The following is an 18,133-nucleotide window of genomic DNA, read 5'->3' on the forward strand; positions in this document are numbered from 1 at the left end:
GAGGCAACACCAGGGCCTTTGACAGCATAAATGCACTAATCCCGGGGCCTTGTGTATAAAAGATGAATATTTTGCATGCACAATGAATAAACCTGGGGTGACTATCAACATAATGAAGGCTAGGTTGTTGATGCAGGGCTGCCTTTGAGTTGCCTGACAGATGTTTCAAGAGCAGGCCAAAGAGAGGCAGCCTCACTCTGCTCAAAGCCCATTTCTGCATTCTGCCAGGTAGGTTATTAAATACTTGATTGTTTTGTTTACCATGCAGATTTGCAGAAATGTGATTTGATGCGTGTGGATGTGCATTTGTTTGTGTGTGTGTGTGTGTGTGTGTGTGTGTAGGCTCCATGAATATTGAGATGAGGCACAGCCTCCTCCCATAGCTTACACTATTGCCATAACTGCCGCCCTTTTGTGTTATTTCAGTCTTTTTTCACTGAAAGCAGCTATGTTTTCTTTCAGTGCTGTTTATTACCCTTCGAGTGCTCGACTGATCACGATGGATTACCTGCAAAGTGTGCCCACTTTTGATTTTGAAAAGCAGACTAGCAGATTATTGGACCTTGAGACAAGCTGCATTTGGATGGACGGCTGATTTTTATGTCCTGTTCTTCAAATGTTATTGCGCTCACCTTCGGAGTAATATGACCGGAATCACGGCAGTCTTATCGGCGCAAACAACAAACATCCCCCCCCCCCCCACGATCATCGTACGGTATCGCGCCACGGGCCTGCAATATGAACACCCTTATTATACAGTCCTGCTCATTTCCTCTTCTTCTACTCCATCTCCCCCACCTCCATCTGCCTCCCTCTCTCTCTTCCCTCTCTGCACCAGCTGCTGCTGCTGCTGCTTCAGAGCCAGAGTGGCGAGTCCCCTCGCCCCCCCCCCCCCCTGCACAGACAGAGACAAAAGGCCTGATTCGCCTGCTGAACACTGCCCCCTTCTTCCATCCGTCCCTTCATGAACGGCTGAGGTGGTGGTGGCGGGGGCAAAAGGAGGAAACGAGGCCCGGACTGGGACTAAATCTAGGACTGACCCAGAGAAGGAGAGTGGGAGGAGGGGGAGGAGGAGGAGGAGGAGGAGGAGGAGGAGGAGGAGGAGGAAGATGGGGGCTGCAATGGTTGGGGCAGAGTAAGGCAGGTGCCGAGGCCTCCACGGGAAGACGCTTTTCTTGAATATCTCTCAGAGTGGAAAAATATCTGACAAGGGTATGCCACATTTATCTCTATATATGCATGAAAGTGCATGTTTACATGTATGTGTGTCTCCGGGCTCATGTGGGTGGCATATGTTTGAGAGAGTTCCAGGGAGGGAGGTGCATGGACGGCCTGTGTTTGCCCATGTCAGCTTGTCTTCTGGGTCTTTACTCACCTTAACTTTACAGCAGCTGCAAGAGGCTGCATGAAAAGGCATGGTTTTGGTTTTCATTTGAGTCCCAACTGGATAAACTGCAAGCATGTCTGGGGTGAACGCACTGGGGGGATCCGGTGGAGGAAGAGGCCGAGGTACCCGACTAAGCTTCTGTTACCATCGTGCTGACTTAAAACTCGCATCATCTTTCAGCGTATAACTGTTCCCTCAATGTCTGTGACCTCATTTATCTTTTTTTTTTTTTTTTCCGATTCGTATCATCGCATTCACTGTCATTTGTTCATAGTCATGGAGCCGTCTGAACTCGCCCGGCCAGGATTTTCTCATACATGGAGTTGTTTGAATTTGTGCGGCCTACTTTTAAGAGAGTTCAAGGGACCAGAGGTGCTTTTAACACGTTTAAGCCTGATACTGCAAACCTCTCGTCTCACCCACTCAAAGTGACGAATGTGAGATGTGAAATGTTTCCTGGAAGTTGTGCTCTCTGCGTCTGCCTCTGTGTGTCTGAGGCCGTATTGCAGCACAGGGCTTTATGCTGGGTGACCAGAACCAGCTGAAACCGGTTTGAGGCAGATGGAGGGCTGACGGGAACAATGCCGCCTCTGTACTCCGCTGAGGGAAAGAGATAGTCCAAGCTACTCCATGGCGGTCCTTCTCTCGGCGCAGCCTCCGGCCATGGCAGGGCACGGACCCCGGCGGCTTCTCCAGGCTGGGCGGCTGATGGCGCGCACCGCGGCACGGCTCACGCACAGCGAGGGAAAGCAAGGGGGGATTTGGGAAGGGACGAGGGCAGGGAATACGTGGCTGGCTGGGAGTCTGTGAATCTGCAGCCTAGAGCATGCCACGCACACACACACACACACACACACACACACACACACACACGCGCGCGCGCACACACACACAGGAGCATGATCAATCTGTCTGTTTGTATGTCTGTGTGCTGCTGGTGCCGCAGAGAATGACTAAGGAGGATCCTTACCAGGACCACCACCAGATCCCTGGATGTAACCTGACCCTGTATTCTGGGCCTTTGCCTTTGTGAGGAAGCAGGACTTTTTTCCAGGCAGGGTGGGGTGGATGGCTTTTTGTGGGTTAGTAGTGTTGTGACTTGTTTGTTGCAGGATGGCAAAAAGGAAGGAAAGAAGGTTTGACTAGTGGCTGAGGAGAGAGAGAGAGACAGACGCAGTCCAGAGGGTGAGGAGTGGCTGATTCTCTTGCATGTTTTCACTATTTAAATTGTGCATTTGCTTAACTGAGATGATAGTCTATTTTTCAGTGTGTGGATTTTGGGGCGGTAATGGATGCATGTGTATTAAAGTGGTGCTGTTGAGAGGGGCTCTGTGTTGTGTATTTTTCATATATGTCTATATTTTTAACCCTCATTTATGTTCCACGTCAGGCTGCTGTGGTTTTCACGGTCGTGACTAGCTGTTCTTTCCACTAGGCCCTCTGCTGCAGCTTCACACAGCTCAGCAGCCATTTTTCTCCCCCTCAGTTCATGTCTCGTCTGCCCTTTCCTCCACATAACACGTCTCCCTTCAGTCATCCTGCTCGTTCACTTCATTCAGCGGTTAATTCATCCGAACAGGGAGAAATGCTGCTTAATGAAACAAATCTACGGCTACAACATACGTGTGCAGATGTGTTAACCATGCAGCAGTGGTTTAGCTGGATGTGAGACAAGGGCGACCCTGTGGCTCTGCCTTTTCTCCCCAGCACACACACACACACACACACACACACACACACACACACACACACAGTGTCACGTACGTGAGTCTCATATCACGATTATGCGGCTCACAATAAAACAGCACATAAAAAGAGAACATTGATCTCTGATGGATTTTAACACATCAGAAATCATATATTCGGTTGCAAAATGCCAGTATAACATTTAACTTACAGAATGCAATGTCAAAATGGAAATACAGATAATAACACGTACCGATACACTTGTCAAAGCCAGGGGAGCTTTTCATACCCAGCCATCATAACTCATTAATATCATTTTTCGAACTCATACTGCATCCTTCATATCCGAATATTTCAATATTTAATGTTAATAACGCCATACCAGACCCACAAGTCATGCCACGATAAAACAAACAATGTATTCTGTTACTCAAAAGATGAAAAAAACTCTGTGAAACAAAATTCTGTCACGATCCCCCTTCCAGAAACATGTATGTCGGTGACTAAAATAGCATTCAATCGCAAGTGTTTTTCTCTCCGAATAATTTAGATAAGATTCAGGCGGCATGTAGTGATTGGAGGGAGAAAACTCACCTCCCGGTATCTACTTTTAATGCCACTGAAAATGTCACATACACCCCTCCGATGTAGATCAGCGTGTGATTCCTGTCAGATGCGGGCCAATATCCGACAAGACCTTGGCTGAAATAGGACTAAAACAGTACGTACTGTTGGGCAGATGGCCGTTGAAAAGAGTTTTTCATCAGTGTAATGCACTTAAAGGGGAGGTGAGACTGCAGAACCTTCTATCGCACGCAAGCTTTGCCACATTCACTCATTTTGCACAAACAAAAAAAAGAACAATTAATTTAATGTATTGATTAGTTATATCACTAATACCATATTCATGTACCAAACTGCCATAATTTGCTCACCCTCTAATTTCACAGCTCAAAATCACAACAATACTACAATATTGTCGCCCCTGTGTGATTATACATACGCTTGTGAAAATATTCTCGCCGTTTCATCACATATATTAGCATTTATTTCAGGTTTAATGAGGACATTCATATCAACAAGACAATATGATTTGATTGATATGGATGAGATGATTTTATCAAGGCCAGACATTTCAATTTGTTGTGCGTGTGAGGGAAGGGGTGTATTTAATAAATACTAACCCTATTAAAATGCAGCAGCAATATTGTGCTAGTTTATAGTTTTTACAGTAGCATTTCTGGATGGGGTGTACACACAGGGAAGAATAAGAGTGAAACTCGTGAGTTAATCATTCATTAAAGTATCAAATGAGAAAAAAAAAAAAACTTTGGCCTTATAGAATCCTGGCATATTTTTATCATTTTAATTTAATCTTCAAAACACAATTATTGTAAAAAAAATTATGTTCATAAGCAGTTTAATATTATTGAAATATTACCTATGCATTTTTACAGGATTTATCCGGTTGTGCAAAATTTTACGCAACAAAACTGCCATTCAGATTTTTCAAACAAACTATGTCATGTCATTGTCAATTATATGAGCACTTTGGGATATTCACTGTGGATAGACTCCCTGCATAACTCAGAGACATTTAGAGAATGACTCATGAACTCTAATGTCATCCATTCATTAGTTTGTTCGTCTTATCCTGCACTCAGAGTGCTGGAATCTACAGTTTCTCTGCTGTCGTTGTGCTCTAGGCCGGGTTCATCCTGGATCAATCACAGGGCCACATATGGAGCCAAACCAACATTCATTCAATCATTCACACATCTGGGAATTTTAGGCTTCCCCTATACTGCATGTTTTTGGATATGTTGTAAGCTGTTACGTAATAAATGAAAGAAAATGCAGTCCTATTACAAATGGTTTTACTCAACTGGGTTGAGGGAGGCATCAAAATTTCATGACTTTCTTTACTTAGAATGAAGTGATTCGGAGGTCAAACATCTCTAATAGTAAAGAGAGGCCAACGGGCTATATCACTGTGTGTGTGTGTGTGTGTGTGTGTGTGTGTGTGTGTGTTGGAGGTGAGGCATTGAAATGCACATTTCTTTGGCTATGATAAGCAAAAGGGGTTCCGATGCATTTGAAATTTCACCGAGAATCTTACCCTTGTCTTGCATCCCATAATGTGTAGAGAAAAATATCCCTTTCATGCTCCTTAAACCTTCACTTCAGGTCATGGATGTTATCAGCCTTCATCTTGCATACTCCAGAACAACCTTATTACCAATCTGAAAGGCAGATTGCCGTGGAAATGGTAAAGAATATTCAGAACACAATCACGGGAGGGATTAGTGCAAAATTGTGGAATGAATTCTCTCAAATGGAAAAAAAAAATAAATCAGTCAACCACGACTTGTCTTCCATCAATGAAATATGACGTATTCCTTAAAAGTGGGAAAAGGATTAAGAGAGTCATTTAAAAATGAGACATAATAAATATTGTGTTGAAGATATTGTTCAATTATCTAGAATGACTGATATTGATGAGTCTACTCTTGTTTGGTCCAAATTTCCCAGGTAATCTTCTCACCAGAGCAGGGGCAAGACCATGGGAGATATGAAGACGCCAGATTTTGACGATTTGCTGGCGGCCTTTGACATCCCTGACATGGTGGATCCTAAAGCTGCCATTGAATCCGGCCACCATGACGATCAGGATGAGCAGCTAAAGCAACCCGGTGGTGGGGCCGCCTCCAACGAAGAAGAGGTCCACAACCCATCAACGGGTCACGATGTTGGCGTCAGCGTCATTGTCAAGAACATCCGAAATACGGACCAGATCGAGCATGGTGAAATCCCATTCGAGAAGAACGGACATTTCCTGTCCCAAACACAACCCCATCCTGTTAGCATTGGCAATGGACTTCAAAATGGTTTCTTACCAACTGGCAATCATTACAGCAGAAATGGTTGGAAACCCCCCAGGCCAGAAACACAGCCAGTTACCAAACCATCATCAGCCTTCAACCAGTTCAGCCCCATCTCCAGCGCTGAAGAGTTTGATGATGACGATAAGATTGAAGTCGATGACCCGGTGGACAAGCAGGCATTTCATCGGTCCGCTATCAAAAAAAATGAACGCGATTCCAAAGCTCCTGCGACACTCAACAAATTGCCTAAGCCTCCAGCGAAGAACATGAAACATGACCAGAACAACAACAACAACGGCCCCATGCTGAGCTCCAAGAGTAATAACACCCCTCAAACAGTTTTATTTGAGGAGGAACCCAAGGAAACTGTCCAAAAGACTCAGAATATGGAGTGCAAAGAGTCTGACAAGCCATCTGGGCCTGGTAATCTTTCCAGTATATCACAAAACAAGGCCAAGTCTTCTTCGAAGCTTTCGTCGTGCATAGCAGCCATAGCAGCGCTCAGTGCCAAGAAAGCCAACGTCCCAGACCCCGTTGTCGTAGATGGTCCAACTAAGCAGAAAGACTGCGGTGAAATTCCCAAGGCTCCCGGGAAGCTTCACGAACCGGAATCAGCCTTGGAGTTCGCGAAGAGGCTACTATCGAGACAACCGGATAGTCCCTCCAGTGTGAGCAGCGAGGGCAGCAGCAAGGGTTCCCCGGCCTCAAGTACCGACACCACCCCGGTCATTCCGAAGGTCAGGATCAAAACAATCAAGACCTCGTCCGGACAGATCAAACGCACGGTCACTCGGGTTCTCCCGGAGTTTGATATCGACAGTCTGAAAAAAGGTGAAAATTCTAGCTGTCCATCTGTCATGGCTACAACGGGTGCAATTTTCTCATCTTCCAGCAGATCATCATTGCCAACTACAGTGGTAGCTACAAGTGGGGGAACGCCAATTGAAATAACTAAACAGATGACAATTAAACCTGTTGCAACCGCCTTCCTACCGGTTTCAGCTGTTAAGACAGCCGGTTCGCAAGTCATCAACCTGAAGCTTGCTAATAACACCACGGTTAAAGCAACGGTGATTCCCGCCGCCACAGTGCAAAGTGCCAGCAGTGCCATCCTTAAAGCAGCTAATGCCATCCAGCAACAGACTGTCATGGTTCCTGCCTCCAGTCTGGCCAATGCCAAACTCGTACCAAAGACCGTCCACCTTGGAAATCTCAGTCTTTTGCCCCAGACTGTGTCCTCTGCTGCCTGCGACCTCCAACAGGCCCTGTCCTCCTCAAAACAATCCCAGCAGCAACAATCACCGCAGCAAATCAAGCAGCAAACAATTCTCTCCGGCCAGTCGTCAAAGAAACTCTCAAGGGTTCAAGTGTTCACCAGCTCTCAAAGTTCTGTCGTGGACGCCTTCAATAAAGTCCTGAGTAGCATAAATCCCGTCCCCGTGTACATCCCGAACCTCTCTCCCCCGACCTCGGCTTGTATCTCTCTTCCCTCTCGTGGCTACAAGTGCCTGGAGTGTGGCGATTCCTTCGCTCTGGAAAAGAGCCTGACGCAGCATTACGAGCGTCGCAGCGTGCGGATTGAGGTTACCTGCAACCATTGTGCCAAAAGTCTAGTGTTTTACAACAAATGCAGCCTCTTGTCTCATGCCAGGGGCCACAAGGACAAAGGGGTGGTCATGCAGTGCTCGCACCTCATCCTGAAGCCCATCCCCGCCGACCAGATGCTTGCCTCGACCCCGTCATCGGGACCACCCAATATCGCAGACACCACCGGGACCTCTCAGTCACCTGCTGTTCAAATGCCGGGGAAACCCCCGAGCGGCGGATCCCAAACCGCGGTGATATCGGCCCCGTGCAGCGCGCCTCTGGAAGCGGCCATGCCCTTGGAGGACGACGCGTCGAAGCTCTGCAGGCACAGTCTAAAGTGTTTGGAGTGCAATGAGATGTTCCAGGATGACAGCTCCCTCGCGATGCACTACCAGCACGCCCTGGAACCCGGCAGCCAGGTGTGTGTATGAACGGTAGATTTTTGTCTGATTTGTGTTTCGGAAAATATTCCGATGATAAGTCGATATCTTTAAACGCGGCTCACAAACGGAGCTCGCTCGCGGGGGATCCGTTCTCGACAGCCGGTGAACTTCGGTTCACGTTGTGTCCGTTGATTGATTTGTAACAATCTATCCAGACCATTTTAGAACTTGACCTAAAGATTTTGCCGGACCAAAACACATTTCTAGTCTTATATAGCTTCAGAAAATGGATGGCTGTATTTGCAGATGGGCTCAATTTGATCACGCGCGCGTATAGTTTACAGGCATTATGTCTCGATGATTTCGACCAACTGATTTAGACACTGGCGTTCTCACGCACCTCATTGTAATGTTAATTTCAGTTCCGCGTTGTTTGAGTCGAAAGGGTCGGGGTTATAGATCAATCGCTGCTTATCAGTATTTCTACCTTGTTTACAAAAATGGGAAAGATGCGTTTGACCACGGTTATTGATTCACACAACACACTTGGTGCTCGCGTGATTAAACCTCTTGGGTCAATGCATTTTTTTTTTTTTTTTTTTTTTTAATATATATATATCGCTATCCCTGGTTTAAAGTTCTGTGATTTAACATTTACCATATTCTCCGTCCCAACATATTTAAATGTATTCAGATTCCAAAGATCAAATGGTTTTGTTTTCATAGAGTCTCGTCCTACAGCGACCAAAATGAGCTCCATGACAAAACACAATTACTTATAATGTATTTTTATTTTTATCCATCTTCTCTTTGTAGAAAACCTGCGCTATCTGCCAAATGCTTCTCCCAAATCAATGTAGCTTTCTGTCGCACCAACGAATCCACCAGCATAAGTCACCTTACATCTGTCCTGAGTGTGGAGCCAGCTGCCGTTCTGTCCACTTCCAGTCTCATGTCACAAAGAACTGCTTGCATTACACCCGTAGAGTTGGCTACCGGTCAGTCTTAAGCAGATCATTTTGCATTTTGGTGTTTTGTTGTATTGATTGTAATTTCTGCACTCTTTCCCCCCTCTAAAATCCGAAGGTTCGCATCTGACAGAGCAACTTAAACGTTTTATTAGGGACAAAGCGTTCATTCTAATTGATAAAAAAGTGTAAGTGGTCATACTCTCTTCAATGTCTCGGTCTTGTTTTTCAGGATAAGTGCCACTTACGATGTCATATTTTAGTAACCGCTATTTTTTCATAATTTTTTTTTTTTTTAAAAGAGTGTCAAAATCCTATATCACTGAAGTGATATTTGATATGAATTTCGTAGGGAATCATTTGAGTCGCTTTTTCGACGCGGTGACGCCCGCGATGCAAGTCGTCAAAAAACACTTACTTGACCAAAGTAATTCTTATCATCCCGGAGGACGAGCCATCATTGATGATTATCATTGCTTCCAAAAATGTGCATAAAAACGTACCATTTTGGCCAAAAAGAAAAACTATTCCTCCTAACTGGGTCAATTTTTGCTGCACTGACTGCAGTGAATATTCACGCGATCACTCTAAATATCTGTTTTATTTGTATCAAATGACTGTATTAAAGAAATGCACTTTTTTTTTTTAAATAATAAACTAATATTGTATAAAATAATATTAAAGAAATGCACATTTTTTTAATTTATTTTTAAAATAATTATGTTCCTCAAAGCAAAATAGAAAGGTCTCTGCTTTGATGGTTGCAGTCACATTACACATGTATGGATAATCCTAAATAATGAAACTGTCACACACAAAAAAAAGTTGCTTTACAATTCCGATCCCTTACCGCTCTAATTTGATTTATTTTTCTCCAGCTGTGTCCACTGCAGTGTGATCTTCGCTGATGTTTCAACTCTAAAGTCTCACATCCAGAACACGCACTGTGAGATCTTCTATAAATGTCCTCTTTGTCCCATGGCCTTCAAGTCTGCACCCGGAACACACTCCCATGCATACACACAGCATCCAGGGGTGAAAGCAGGAGAGCCAAAGTATGTCTAAAAGCATGGGAATCTTTACATCCATCTACTCAAACATAGTCAAAAACTATATTTCACATTTGCACATTGAGAGCCAAAGGTCATGTATCATTTAGCAACCTCGCGTGATTATTAAAAAAAAAAAACAGCACCTGAACAATAGCCTTCAGATTACATTACGCCATATTACAATCACCCAGTGCAACAAGTAAACTGTATTTAATTAGCCTGAAAGTCTGAACTTCAGCACTTTCAACAATGAGCTGTTAACTACAAATTTGTGATACCTGAATGGTTTGGCTCTTGGAAGTTTTTTTTCTTTTTTTCTCATTCTTTGAAGGTAAGAAAAATATTCATCGTCTTAAAGCTACAATTTCTATTTTTAGAGTTTGAAATGTATGAACCTCATTACCTCTCTAGAATGCAAAGCGCTTAATTCACTGATACACTAGATGGCACTGTTGGGTTAATCCGTCTGTCAACGACGAATGGGTTTTTAATTTTTAGACAAAAGTAAACCAAATTAGATTTGAGTAATTCTGTTAAACTATACAAAATATACATGAAATTTATACTCCAGGAATCGCCAGCGGATACACTGCCACAGCCAAACGGCTGTGTAACTAAATAACCGTGTCCAATTCATATTTTTAAGGAAAATCACTGTCTGTGGTTCATCAGCGGAAGGATTTGTGGGATTTAGACATGGTGGCTTTACTTGGGGTGTTTTTTCCACATGGAAACCTTTCATTGACTCAGATACATTACCTCCTCAAAACAGACAATGAGTCAGATGTTAAGGAGCAGGTGCAGCAGCCATAGCCTTAAATTTTCTTGTTAATTTTAATATTCAAAAAGAAGTGATACAAAGTTATTAAACATAGAAATGTTTAAAAGGTCATTTTAAAACAATTCTCAATTGCTCTTGCAGTCATTTTTGTGAAATTCATCACAAATGTTTTGTCATCTTGCCCAACTCCCAAAGTTAATATTATGCATATTCTAAGTGAAGGATTAATGATAAATGGAAATTATGACCGATTGTTTTGATGAATCACATTTCTTTAGAGTGCTGTGATACCGAATCTCTTTTTCAACCGTGCAAATAAGGAGAAAATTAGCAAGGCGTGACTTTGTGTCAATATGACAACTCTGGTGACAACACTGGTCATGTCCGGAATTCATTGTCTCGACATTTATTTGCAAGTTCACTCACCTTGAGCAATAGTGCTATCACAGGCAAAACAATCTGCTTTTTCTTTCCCAAAAGACATTTGCCACGCATCCTGACAATGTGAGGGGATGGAGAGTGCTGACCGCCTTTACTTAGGAGAAATGAAGTGTACATAATAATGGCTGGACAAGTTTATTTACAATATATTATTCTGCCTGCTCAGACACACAATGAAGGACAAAACTGGCATGAACATTGAAGGTTAACATAGTGAGTGAATGATTGTGTCACTATATGTAGCTCTGTGATTGATCCAGGGTGAATGAGAGATGAGATAGGTAGTATTGATAATGAATGAATGAATATCATATCATATCATATTATATCATATCATATCATATCATATCATATCATATCATATCATATCATATATCATATCATATATTATATGAGAGATGAGATGAGAACAACTTTATTTATCCCGAAGCAAATTTTTGTGCCAGAATTTCAAGCAAAAACATAACAGTAATAGATAATAGTAGGAAGGAGGGAGAATAAGAAATACAATGAAATATAAATTGCCAAGGTTAAGGCTATCAAGTGTATCAAGTGTTTTAAGGTCTTAAGTATAGAGATTTGAAGATTTGCGGCTGAGGGAAGATGAATTAAATATATAAATAAATAAATAAATTTAAAAAAGAATATATATATATATCATATTATGTTTTTAAATATTATATTATGTTTTTAAATATTATATTATATTATATTATATTATATTATATTATATCGGGTTAGATTAGATTAGATATGTTTTACTATATTATATTAGATTACATTATTTTTGTATTAAATTATATTATATTATATTAGATATTTTCATCATATTATATTATATAATTTTTTATCATATCATATCATATCATATCATATCATATCATATCATATCATATCATATCATATCATATCATATTAGATTATGTATTGTTTTATGTTTAGGTATATTATTTATTATGTTGTACTTCCATGCACATTTGTTGTTTGTTTGTTTTTTCCAATCAAAATTTTGCTTCCATGACGGCGCCTCTTTTAAGGACACACAGTGCTTGTTTGTGTTTCAGGGTTATATACAAGTGTTCCATGTGTGACACAGTGTTCACGTTGCAGTCTCTGCTCTGCACACACTTTGACCAGCACGTCACCAATCACAAAGTTTCAGTTTTCAAATGCCCCGATTGTTCGATGCACTACGCGCAGAAACAGCTGATGTTGGACCACATCAAGGTAAACATGACATTTATTTTAAGGCTAAAACTATAGCGGATTTATATTACGATCACGGTTGCAATTCATTTTAATTACATTTTAATTTCTGAATTAAATGTGTCTTGACCCTTTCCAGGCTATCCACGGAACTCTAAAGACCGTCGAGGGTCCACCAAATCTGGGAATCAACCTCCCTCTCAGCGTGAAGCCAACAAACTCAAACAGCCCTCACAACAGCAGCCCCAATAATAGCAACAACAACAGCAAAGATGGAGGAAATGCCAACAGTCAAAACAAGGGGGAAAAGAAGTCTGCACCTTCGCTCCTGAAAAAAAACAGCAGTAACTCTTCAGGAGAACTCAAGAACCCGTCCGGCTCGGGATATACATGCAGAGAATGCAACACCCTCTTCGGTACCAGGGAGGTCTTTGTTGCCCACATGAGAAGAGAACATGGCAAGGTGAATATTTACCGCCGTTACATGGCCTGTTACACCGTGACTTCTTACAGGTAGAGCAGAAGGGCTTGTCTTGTTTTGGTCCTTAGCTCTACCTTCCATATCTGAAAGCTCCCCAGCCATTATTTGACAATACCAGCAGATTTCTAGCTCAACTAATGTCACAAAAACAGATAATCTAACCATCTCCCTGATTGTTTCTGAACCATTCTTGCTATATATTATTGCAGCTTTTCACTGATATATTCTTAGCGGGCATTCCTTGTCTGCAAAGCTACCCCATTGTGTAGCTTGCTATGTGTCTGCTAAAGAGTGTTAGCTAAACAGCTTGCTTGAAGGTTGTTGTTGTTGTTGTTGTTTATTTTTCCCACTTTGCAGGATACAACAAAAACACAAACAAAGGATGGAAAATGAAGTTGTAGCTTCTAAAAAGAAGGGCTTATGCCAACAGCATTGTTTCAGTGGCCCGGTCTTCCGATGTACTCACAGCTGTATTTGATAGGACACAGCCCACGCGCAAAATGAAAGAAATGCAGAAAATGTGTGTGTGTGCGTGTGTGAATGTGTGAGATAATCACCTTTTCAAAATTCTAGAAATGTTCCATTGTAGTTTCCCCAGAAACTGCTCACTGCATTTCCCCCATTAAAAGCTTACAGTGCAAGATCTGGAGTACAACCAGGATACAAAAATATTCCGGGCTACTTCATCTTCTCATATTTCAGATACTGAAGAAGCACCCGTGTCGACAATGTGACAAGTCCTTCAGCTCTTCCCACAGCCTTTGCCGACACAACCGGCTAAAACACAAGGGGCAGCGCAAAATCTACACTTGCCCGTAAGTACATACCGAGACGTTATGGCTGAACGTGTCAATCACCCCAAAAAAAAAATGTAAATAGCGGACTCGCTGTCACCAGAATGTGACGGTTAAAGTTGTTACATAAAATGGGAATGAGCTAAAATCCTAAATAGCTGGGTTTAGAAAACGAAAATCTATCGGTGCAAATGCAATTTGCTGGCCGGGCGTCGTCAACTTGTAATTATGGCATGTTAATAGGCACTGCCCGGCACTCAGTCAACCGTTCACCAAGAGATTGCTGCTGGATCAGCACATTGAGTTGATGCATGGAGTCAAAGACCCAGAGGGGAAGACGGCCAGCTCCGACAATACGGACTCTTTGCCCGACAAGAAATCGGTACCGTGTCGCCGATATTTACATAAAGGAGAAGAAGATCGATTGACTAGCGCTGATCACGAGTTCTTCCTTTGAATCCCCTGCACAGAACCTCAGCCCCAAGAGGAAATCAGAAGAGGACGAAGGCTCTCCGGGGAAAAACCACAGGGATCCCGACTCGCAGCCTTTGAAGAGGCTCAAGGTGAACATCCTCAAAGTTCACAAGTGCGCCGTGTGCGGCTTCACCACCGAAGACATCGCCGCTTTCCACAAGCACATTCCCCAGCACAAGTCCGACGGCTCGTCTTACCAGTGTCAGGAGTGCGGCCTTTGCTACACGTCTCACCGCTCGCAGGCGCGACATCTCTTCATCGTCCACCGGCTGAAGGAGCCGCAAGGCCTCGCCCGGTACAACGGCAGGGGGAAGGACGACGACGACGAGAGTCAGAGGGAGAACCAGTTAGACGTTAGCGTCGAGAGCGACGACGGGACGCTGAGCACGAAATGCAAAGTTTGCGGGAAGATGTTCGAAACGGAGGGAAACCTCAATACTCATATGAGGACGCACGGGATGGCGTTCATCAAGTCGAAGAGACTCGCCGCTGAGAAGTGAGAGGAAGGGCACTTTTACGGCAAAGACCGTCTGAATCGTACAAATACGGACGGACCGTTCGTTTGCGAAGAGTTGAAACCATCGTGCAGTATTTCGGTGGACTCTCGCCGTACCGCATATAAATAACGTACATGTAGCATACTACAACACGTATATGATATACATATGAAAAATGTAATATACAGTATATCAGAGTCATTTTATGTGTCTTCAATGGATTGAACAAAATAGTTTTTGTACACATTCATGTTTCTATAAGCCTTGAATAGACCTTTTGGGTTTTTTTATAGAAGAGCTTTTTTTTTTTTTCCATCGTTGTCTCAGTAGAACTAGATAACGTTTGGATTGACAGCTGTAATGGGATCAATCTTAACCTGGTCAGCAGTGTTCTCAATCTCTAATGCTGCTAATGTCCAGCTAATGTCTGTGAGGTAGAAAAAAAAGAAAAAAAAAAGACTTTTGGGGATCTTTTCTCAAGTTTGTTCACATTTAGCTCGGATTTTTTATTTCTACTTAAATTATAGAGGAAGGTTGCCATCGGTCATCTTTATGTATTTTTTTATATATTTTTGTATCACGGTTAACATTAATCTTTTTGACCTTTGAGAGCTGCCTTGTGGGTTACAGTGAAACTCTGGCTACAATCTCATTGATACTGGATTTTTTTTTTTTTTTCACCGATATGTGGAAATTATTGTATGGATTTCTCACATGATATTCTTTAATTCTAAAATTCAAATGAAAGTGCATAGGTGCTAAAACTGTCACAGTTAGTACACTCATTAAGGTTTTGGTAATATGATTAGTGTAACATCTCAAAGTCCACAGGTGGTTTACCTTTTGTTATTTTATATATATTCTTTTTTTTTGTTTTTTTTGTTAATTTATGAGGCTTTCGGAGAGTTCAGGAAGAATTCGCGAGGAAAGCTACATCAGGAAGGGAAGCGAAATATAGCGGCTTCGTCCGAAGCGGTTCTCGAAAGCATCGCCTCTGCTCGTCTAAAACAACATCGCACAAACCGACAGAAATCATCCTCGGAGTTTCAGACACCAGAGAGCGAAGCTTGTCATCGGAGGGATGTTATTTGTTTAGCTGCTTTCAGGCAAATCAACAAGCCAAGCTTCGTTTTACCACATCAATCACAGTCCTCACACACATCGCTGCTTCACCTGCCAAGTATATTAAATATTGTTTATTGTTGAACAGACAGAGCTGGTGGCAGTTGATCCCCAAACTGATTTTCATGATAGAAAATTGCAAAAAAAAAGCTTTTAACAATTACACCGACTGATTACCTCAGTAAAATTGTAGCACTTATTTTCTAGTATAGTTGGACTATTTGCAAAACCGTGTACTACCGAGGATTTTTCAACAACCAAACCGGCAGCCAACCTATTTAACAACAGGAGGGTGTTCAGCTTCGCTTGAAAGGCGTTGAGGTTCTTGATAAAAATCGAGATACGCGGCTTAAATTGAACATCGACATCGCGCAGCAAAATAGCAATGTCCAAATTGTCAAGTATAAAAGCTGATGTCGGCCGGTGAAAATGGGAAGAGAATCCATCATCTTGTCTCAGTTTTCTAAAACGTCCTGAGTCTATTTATGCCGCGATCACATCTTTGTATTAACGTTAAAGTAAAAGATGCTATTTGGATGTTTTCCGGGTGCTTTCGGGTCAAAGATGGAGCCTTTTTTTCCAGTTACATTTCCTTTACTAATCTACATATCGCGAGTGCACAAAAGGAACTGAATTTAGATTTTTTTTTTTTTTTTTTTATAATTTTCATAATCATTTTTTCAACTTTTACCACGACAGATGTCTTTTAAAGACAGCATTTGGGCCAATTTTTTTATTTGCATTAAAATGTATTTTTAAAGATGTAAGGGGAGGGGGGTTTGTTTTACAATGTCATTATTGTCTTAAAGATATATACGGCAGCTCTTTGTGATTACAACTCACTTAAAAATATTTATTCATCTGGATATTTAAAAAAAAAAAAGGCTGAAAAGCACTTGCCTTTGTTACGTCAGTTCTCTAAACAGCATTTAACAACTGTCTACGATGTTTTCCTTACTTTTTTTACATTTCGTCAGCATGTGGGTTCTTTTTGGATGCTGACTGGCTGAATGTTGGATGGCGGGAATTACACTGGGATCGACAACCTCGAGGAATGTAAACTTCTTTGCGATACTTGCAAAGTAATAAGAGAGTCGACAGGTTCAGATAACCGAACAGCAATGTCGAAGAGGCACGAGAAAAGCCATTTTCTGCTTTATTTTCCATCGCTGTCTTTTCTTACAGGACTTTCTGTAATTTAGGATAGCAGGCTTTCCTCTCTGACTATAAGACTTAAATCGTCTCGCGCTGTAAAACTGCATGTGAGAAGCGGTCTGTGAATTGTTGGTTAGAATGTGTCTCGCTGCTGCTGCTGTTTTTAGACATTCCTGACGCTTGTGTATAATGCCGTTCTTTATGTCAATAAAAGTTTGAAGTTCAGGATCTGATGTCACCTGCACAAAGACATCATATCTTCAAAATTGTACCGCAAAATTCTTTCATTTTAATTCTTATTACCTCATGTTAAACCTGCATTAGGCAATAGTTTCATTTTATTATTGATTCAGGTAACTTTTAATTTTGCAAGAGTAAACCTTTAGTGAGCGACTCCAGCACAGCCCTCATCCCCTAATCCCAAAATAATCCCTCTCCTCTAACCAAAGTTGGCAGCGGATTTCACACAACTGCATGCAAGACTCAATTTCAAGAGCAAAAAATACACGGAGCTGAGAAACATACAGATACGTCAAGTCAATGTAATATATTTGCGCGAATTTATTTTCTTCATGTCCAAAATTGGGATTCCTAGTGAAAGTCATTGTTGGTGAATATATTTGGACATTTCTCAACTATTTTCTTTTCTATTTTGCACTCAATTGAATTGCCACACTGTCATCTGTCAAAAAAATATTTAAAAAATTAGATTAGAATTAGGGGAAAAAAAAGGGTTTATCAACCATGAAGAAACCGTGCAAATATTAACAAACATTTATTTAAAAATCGTCAACCAAAAAGTGAACAAATTACCTCAAGTGACTGGTTTAAAACTAAATATGTATTTTTGCATTTCTCATACGTCATTATTTATATAACAAATAATCGAACCGCCATACATGAAAATGTAAACACGTCTTTGTATAACAACCTCAAGGCTCTTTATGTATGTTTTTAGAACAAGTTCCCCCTCTAGTGGCAAATCACTTGCTCAACTTCAAGACAGAATATCAATGTGATGGAGAATAACAGAAAATCAGAATTCTTATAAGATACGTTTTTCAAATTCTGACTGCATTGTGGCGGCAATCTGATTTTAAATGTCCATATACTTGAAAACATAACGCATAATCCTCTGGATGGTTTTAAACCCAGCACTCATTTGTGAGGTCTGTGTTTGTAATTATGTTTGGTGACATTAAGAGACAATGCGAGCGTGAACTTCATCCTCATG

General features: G+C 41.7%; 1 protein-coding gene and 1 long non-coding RNA gene across 4 annotated transcripts in view; one reads left to right on the plus strand and one right to left on the minus strand.

The window, feature by feature from the left end:
- Positions 1–18,133, minus strand: part of LOC147230999 (uncharacterized) — a 40,558-nt gene that overhangs the window by 6,306 nt on the left and 16,119 nt on the right. The window lies entirely within an intron of this gene.
- znf532 (zinc finger protein 532) lies at positions 1,129–17,165 on the plus strand. Of its 3 annotated transcripts, none has more exons than XM_086152036.1 (9): positions 1,129–1,212; positions 5,606–7,964; positions 8,745–8,926; positions 9,775–9,951; positions 12,235–12,397; positions 12,516–12,839; positions 13,560–13,672; positions 13,895–14,033; positions 14,122–17,165. In XM_086152036.1, the coding sequence occupies exons 2-9, from the start codon at positions 5,637–5,639 to the stop codon at positions 14,623–14,625; spliced, it is 3,930 nt and encodes a 1,309-aa protein (XP_086008162.1). In that variant the 5' UTR covers positions 1,129–1,212; positions 5,606–5,636; the 3' UTR covers positions 14,626–17,165. The 3 variants fall into 3 exon arrangements, with proteins under 3 accessions (XP_086008162.1, XP_086008160.1, XP_086008159.1); XM_086152034.1 differs by lacking the exon at positions 1,129–1,212 and adding an exon at positions 2,442–2,572; XM_086152033.1 differs by lacking the exon at positions 1,129–1,212 and having other exon boundaries at positions 4,219–7,964.

This window comes from Fistularia commersonii, chromosome 9 (assembly GCF_037954325.1).
Source record: "Fistularia commersonii isolate RoL2024-O1a breed Wild chromosome 9, RoL_Fcom_v1.0, whole genome shotgun sequence".
Taxonomy (NCBI): domain Eukaryota; kingdom Metazoa; phylum Chordata; class Actinopteri; order Syngnathiformes; family Fistulariidae; genus Fistularia; species Fistularia commersonii.